The sequence below is a fragment of the Parus major genome, chromosome 4 (assembly GCF_001522545.3).
Source record: "Parus major isolate Abel chromosome 4, Parus_major1.1, whole genome shotgun sequence".
Lineage (NCBI taxonomy): Eukaryota > Metazoa > Chordata > Aves > Passeriformes > Paridae > Parus > Parus major.
The window spans coordinates 67,032,171-67,039,658 of NC_031771.1; the positions used below are offsets into that span (position 1 = coordinate 67,032,171).

A 7,488-nucleotide genomic window follows, 5' to 3' on the forward strand; every position below is an offset into this window, starting at 1 on the left:
TAATATAATATAATATAATATAATATAATATAATATAATATAATATAATATATTATAATATATTATAATATATTATAATATAATACAATATAATATAATATATATAATATAATATAGCATAATATAATATAGCATAATATAACATAATATTATATAACATAATATTATATAACATAATATTATATAACATAATATTATATAACATAATATATAAAATAATAATAATAGTAATAACAATAATAATAATAATAATAATAGTAATAACAACAAACCCTATTTATTATATATATTTTTATTATGTTATTAAACCCTCTTAATGCTTCCTGGGTGGTTCATTTTTAATTATTTTTTCCTCTTGACCAGAGCTGTGCTTGAATTTTAGGTGGTTCCATATTCCAGCAAATCCTGTGGATCCCGACTTCCCACAGGGAAAAGGTGGGAGGGCATTTGGGAGAAACAAAATTCCAAGCTCCATTTCCCATTTGGCCTCTGAAATTTGCTTTTATGCAGGAAAGGAGGATCAGGTTGGATCAGGCACGGCTGAAGATGAGCAGGGATTTTTATCCATGCATTCTTAAATGTACAAAATGTACAAAATATTGATTTTAGGATGGGGAAAGGGAGTTGTTCCGACATGGAGGAGCTTGGAACGAAATGGATCTGCTGGGATTTGGATCCAGTTTTTAAATGGGTGGGAATTGCTTGGGGTTTGGGAGAGGGAAAATGGGAAAATGGGATTGGATCCTGGAATCCACAGGGAAAGGGAGCTGAGCTTGCTCCTCCAGGGCCCTTGCAGAGTCTGTGGCTGTTAATGAATTAATTAGCTAACGACTCAGGCACTGCTCATCACTCTGTGGGATTCAGGGGACATTCCCAGCTCTGGGATTTCCTCAGGAGTTTTCCCTGGATGAGATTTGATGGGGCAGGCTGGGAGGCGCTCTCGGCGTTCCCGGTCAATCCGCGTCCCGGGATCGCCGCTGCGCTCCCGCTGCCAGCGCTCAGCAACACACAGAGTCACAGAATCATTTCATGGAGGTGCTTTAGTCAAGAGCTCTGCCCAAATCTGACCCAATTTGGTTTCAAGCTGAACATATTTTATACTTTATCCTTATATAACTTACATATTAATTATTAAACTTACATTATTCTATTGTAAGCATTGTTTTTACCCAAGCATGGATTTCTCGTGATCCCCCCAAACCCCTAACATTGTTCCTCATGATTCTTTAAACAATAATTATATCTAATCACATCTAACAATTATACATAATAATAATATGTATATTTATGTATAATAATATGTATATTTATGTATATTATTATGTATAATAACAATTATACATAATAATATGTATATTTATGTATAATAATTAATATTAATTATACATAATAATTATGTATAATTAATAATAATTCTATAATATATAATTATTATATATTAATTATATATAATAATTAACAATAATTAATAATTATAACATTTACCATATACTGACTACACAGGTGCAGTTAGATCTTTAGCAAACACAAGGTCTAACATTTCTCAGGGCCTGCTGTCGCTCTATTAGGAACAGCAAGAAGAACGACACAGACTCAGGAGTCAATCAGGAGAATTTCTCTGAGTTTATTACTTCAGGTTTTTTTTATAGACTGATACATGAAAAGTACAGAAAGGAAACTCTTATTGGTTAGTAAATCACGACATCACCATCATTGGTCAGTGGGGTGTTGGAGTCTGGAATCCAGAGTGTGTGCCCTTGTTTCTGATATTTAATTACAAGATCTAGAAAAACACTGAATTTCATATAACATGAAATTCATGAGTGTGTTTTCACGGTGAAACATGAAAACAAATGTTAAAGTTAGATAGAAAAAGCTGGAAGTGTGTGTAAATTAGAAAGTTTTTTAAATCACTGGGTGAAAAAGTTAATTTAGAGAACAGGAGACAAGGTGAAGGATTTAGGGTGTTGTCTCTTGTCCCTTCTTCTTTCCCCTTCATGTTCTTCTCCTGGAGGATTTTGGGTGACAGTGAGTGATTGGACAGAGAATGTCACAGTGCAGCACAGAGGTGATGGGTCTTTGGGTCATTAAGAAAAATAATTAACGTGTCTATTGTTAATTGGGTAAAAATAGGTATAAAGATAAAAGAACTGCGTAGTTCGGGGCCATTTTGTGCATCAGACACAAAGTGAGCCACAAGGCCTTGTTTGTACCATCAGAAGAAAGAAAAGTACCAGATTGCAAAGATTAACCTTGTGGAGCCAGTCTAGAAAATCCTGTAAAGTTTTGTGATCACCTGTTAATAAACATGAGAAACAAGATTCTAACGAGCTCAGGAGTTTTCTTTGAATATTAAGGACTGAGATACGTGGGACTCCCCACCAGGGAGGATCCCAGAGGAATTCAGCCCAAAGGAGGCTGAAAACGTAGGGAAAAGTTGTATCTACAAAAAATTCAGCCCAAAGGAGGCAAAGAGAGAGAAATTACATGAAAAATTGCACACCCCCTGAGTTTCTCCTGCAAAGAAAAGAAGGGACAGACAAACAGCACCTGCAAGGCTGTTTTCTGTGGATGCTAACTCTGAAACAGAGTGCCTGTAGAAATTACAGGCTGCAGAGTTTCCCAGCCATGCCTGAGAAAGTGGCCTGGGAGGTTTTCAGGAGGATTTAAAACAATCCTCAGAGACAGAAATCAGCCTAGCAGGTGTCGTTTCTCTGTTCCTTGATTTCTTTGCAAGAGAAGGTCAGGGGGTGGTGAACCCCACTGACCAATGATGGTACTGTAGTAATTTACTAACTAATAAGAGTTTTCTTTCTGTACTTTGTACATATTGGTCTAGAAAGAGATCTGAAGTAATAAACTAGAAAAATTCTCCTGTTGTGACTCCATGAGAATCTGTGTCGTTCTTCCCAGCCATTCCTAATAGAGCAACAAGCTCTGGGTGTCAGGGGTACACAGACCCAAATCTGACCCCATTTGGTTTCCAGTTGAACATATTTTATACTCGTTATATATCGTTATATATCGTTTATATATCGTTATGCATAATATTACATATTAATGATTAAACTTACATTGTTCTATTGTAAGCATTGTTTTTACCCAAGCACAGATTTCTCCTGATCCCCACCCCAGCCCCCTAACATCGTTCCTCATCTTCTTTAAACAATAATTATATCTAATCACATCTAACAATTATATCATTTATCATATATTGATTACACAGGTACAGTTTCACCTGATCTTTAGCAAGATTTCTCACATTTCTCAGGACCTACTTTTCCCAAAGCTTTCCAAACCCAACTTCCTTTCTAAGTCTCTGAATTTTCTAAGATTTTAGATTTTGGAACCTTTTCCTATCCCGCAGGCACTACCCAGCCCTGAAAACCCTGGAGCACCTGGAGCACACCTTCCTGCCCCAGGTGAGCCACTACCGCTTCTGCAAGGTGATGCTGGACAACATCCCCCGCCTGCGCCAGGAGATCAAGGAGCTCTCCATGTCCGACCTCAAGGATTTCCTGGAGAGCATCCGCAAGCACTCGGACAAGATCGGAGAGACCGCCATGAAACAGGTGGGAATTGGCGGGATTCGGTGGGAATTCGATGGGAATTCGGTGGGAATTCGATGGAATTCAGTGGGAATTCGGTGAGAATTCGATGGGAATTCGATGGGAATTCGATGGGAATCGGTGGAAATTCGATGGAATTCGGTGGGAATTCGATGGGAATTCGATGGGAATTCGGTGGAAATTTGGTGAGAATTCGATGGGAATTCGGTGGGAATTCGATGGGATTCGGTGGGAATTCGATGGAATTCAGTGGGAATTCAGTGGGAATTCGGTGAGAATTCGATGGGAATTCGATGGGAATTCGATGGGAATTCGATGGGAATTCGATGGGAATTCGATGGGAATTCGGTGGGAATTCGGTGGGAATTCAATGGGAATTTAATGGGAATTCGATGGGATTCGGTGGGAATTCGGTGGGAATTCGATGGGAATTCGGTGGGAATTCGATGGAATTCAGTGGGAATTCGGTGAGAATTCGGTGGGAATTCAATGGGAATTCGATGGGAATTCGGTGGGAATTCGGTGGGAATTCAATGGGAATTTAATGGGAATTCAATGGGATTTGGCGGGATTCGATGGGAATTCGATGGGAATCACCCGTTTTTTGGGAAGAGGTTCTGATTTTCTGATTTTCTGGTTTCTGATTTTCTGATTTTCTGATTTTCTGGTTTCTGATTTTCTGATTTGAGAACTCCTTTCCCTGGAAGTTCTGCTTTTCCAAGCCCGGGCAGGGGGTTGAGTTTGGAGTTTGGTTGCTGAGTGAGGAATGGTTGTTCCTTCCCTGGTTGCTCCCTGTGTTTTGTCCTGGATTTTAGGCTGTTGGGAAGTGAGGATCCCATGTGTGGTTGGGTTCTCCCAGCTGGGTTTTTCCTTGGTTTCCTGGCAGTCTGGGAGGTGCAGGTGGGGGTGTAACTCCCCAAAATTCCCGTTTTCCACTCGTGTTTTCCACTTCCCTGCACAGGGAGTTGGTGCTGCTGCGACACCCGGAGACACTGGGTTCTATCCTTGGTTTTGGGATAACAGAATTAGAGTTTGTGCACTGCAATTCCATTAATTTCACCTCCTAAACTGATTTTAAATCCCACCCAAACCTGCCTTGTGCCTCCCTTGCCTTTCCCTTTCCCGCTGGATGTGTCTGGGAGGGATGAGCTGATGAACAGAACATCCCTGGATGTGCCTTGAATCGAGAATTGCCTTTGCCACTCCCACTGAATATTGGGATTTCAGAGCTCGGAGGGGCTCTGGAGCCGCTCTCCACTGAGGTGTTCCTGCCGTGGCACTGAGATCCTTCCCCGCTGGAGATGGATCCTGGCAATGCTGGAATTCTCCAGGACCTGCTGGGATTCTGCTGTTGGGTTTGTGGGCAGAGCCAAATTCAGTTTTTGTCTTTCAAATTCAATTTTGTGTCTTTGAATTCAATTTCAAATTCAGTTTTGTGTCTTACAAACCCCAGCCTTCCTCTGAAACAGCCCAGCTTGAGGAGTTTGTGAATTAATTTAATTCCCTGGAGTTCATTGCCTTTTCACCTTCCCAGCTCCTTCCTGGTTTCCTGGGAAAGCAAACCCTCCTTCCCTCGTGGATTGGAGCTGTGGGGAGGGGCACCTGAGAGTTCAGCACTCTTTTTATTCACATGAAACTTCCTGAAGGTGCAGAAACCCCCCCTGGTCCAGATGTGCATCCAGATGTGCAGGGGAGGGCTCCAGGGGCTGGATTTACCTGAGGCAGCGATTCCTACAGCAGAATTCCCTACAGGAATTCTCCGTCAGCTCCCTGTGGAGGCAGAGCTTTGGGAAGGTCCTTCCTCGCTCCCTGTGGCTGGGGAGGAGCAGGAATTCCATTTCTTGGTGGTGTCTTTAATGCAGGGAACGGTTTCTGGAATTATTTGCTTCTTTCTATCCCCTGAAGGATTTTTATCCATTTGAGGGGTAAATCCTCCGTCACAGGCTGGAGGTGTGAGGGGGTTTCCAGTTCCATGTTCAGGATTCCAGGAGAGGATTCCAATCTCCTGGCTCTGTGCTGATGGATGAGGAGGGATGTGGGCATCCAGCCACATCTGTGGGTTTTAGGTGAAAAATTTGGAGAAATTCCCGTTTTTTCAGCACCTTTTTTTTCTCTGCTGGTTGGAGAAGCTTCTGTACCTTTGTTTCCATCCCTTCCCAACCCACAGCGCTTCTCTTCCCGTCCTTCCCGTCCCTCCTGCTCCTGGGGCTCCGTTCCTCCTGCACCTCTCACTCCCAGGGAATCCCATGGCTTCTCCTGGGGTTTCCTCACCAATTCCAGCCCTTCCTCCTCCTCCTCCTCCCGGTATTCCCAGCTGGAGAACCCGGGCAGGCTCTGGGGTGGTGGGGATTGGCTGCTCCTGCCCAAATTCAGGGATGGGGGCGGTGAGTGGGAGCAGCCTGGAATGGGGGACACTAAAATTCCCTGGAAATAACGGGGGGAGGTCAGTTCTTCATCCTGAGGGGGGACAGAGCTGGGGAGCAACTCCTGCGTGGTTTGCATGGAATCATGGAATGGTTTGGGATGGGAGAGACCTGAAAGTTCATCTCATCCCACTCCATTCCATGGCAGGGACAGCTCCCAATGTCCCAGGAGGATCCAGCCTGGCCTTGGGCATTCCCAGGGATCCAGGGATGGATAAACCCAGGAGCTGCCCAGGTTTGCTGCTGGGGGCTGGATGTGGATCATGGATTCATGGAATGTTTGGGTGGGAAGAGACCTTAAATCCCAGCCCATGCACAGGCAGGGACAGCTCCTGTTATCCCAGGGATCCAGGGGCAGCCATGGGAAATCTGGGAATTGCAGAATCCCAGGCAGGAATTCCTTGCCAAGATCCCAGCCCAATCTCCCCTTTCCCAGTGGAAGCCATTCCCTGGCTCCTGTCCCTGCAGCCCTTGGCCCCAGTCCCTCTCCAGCTCTCCTGGAGCCCCTTGTGTGTGATTTTCCTACGGATGATAAAAGGAATTTTGCATCTTCCAGCTCCTCCAAATCCCAATTCCCGCTGTTGTGTGGGATTGATGTTTCCTGTGCCCTTTGTGGGGGCAGAGTTCTCTCCAGGGTGGAATCTGTGCGTGCCACCTCCCTTTGGAAAAGGTGATTTGGATCCTGGAATTGGAGCAAGGTTCATCCTGGGATGGGAAGGAGGAGCTTTGGGGGTCCCTTGGGGCTGGGTGTCCCCCCAGTGTCCCTGGGTGTTTTCCCTGGATGTTCTGGCAGGGATGTGGAGCCGAGCTCCGGGAAGGAGCGGAGCTGGCAGGAAGCTCCTGGAGCCCGGGAGCAGCGATCGGCAGCTCCGTGCTGGAAACCAGGATCACATCAACTCCTCCCAAACTGTTGGATTTCACCAGCGGGAGCAGGAGAGGAAATGGGTTTTTGTAACATCCCAAATGTGACGAGGGCTGAACGTTTCATTTTGTGCTCCTCACGAGGATCCCGGGATTCGGGATGGGCTCAGTGAGGCATTCCCGGGCTCTCACAGCCAAGGAATCCTCACACTCCCTCCGAGGAGCTCTCCCTGCCCTCCTGGGTTTTATCCCAACCTGAGTTGCATTATCCCCAAAATTCCAGGGGAATTCGTCGCGTTCCAAATCCCGTTGTTAATTCCAGGGGCCTGCAGCTGATGGAAGAGCTGTGTGTGCTGGGCCCTGTGAACCCCTGTGTGTGTGGCTGGGCTTTGGGGGGTTTTCCAGGCTGGAATTCCATCCCATGAACACGGGCTGATATCCGGCTGCTCTCCGTTATCCCGGCTGGAATGTGCCCCTGGGAATGAGTGAGGGGCCAAAAACATCACAGCCAAAAGGCAGCCGTGGGTCCAGGGCTGGGCACAGGCAGAGCTGTCAGCCCTGCCTTTCCAGAGGGGCAGGAAAAGCAGGAATTATTTATGGGAATCACCGGGATCTGCAGCGGCACAGCTGGGCTG

At 45.2% G+C, this 7,488-nt stretch overlaps 1 protein-coding gene across 1 annotated transcript in view; it reads left to right on the plus strand.

Annotated features, from left to right (window-relative positions):
• LOC107202758 (exocyst complex component 6B) overlaps nucleotides 1–7,488 on the plus strand; it is a 302,495-nt gene that overhangs the window by 63,832 nt on the left and 231,175 nt on the right. The window contains 1 exon segment of the mRNA XM_033513902.1: nucleotides 3,368–3,572. Coding sequence (XP_033369793.1) covers nucleotides 3,368–3,572 — 205 coding nt within the window.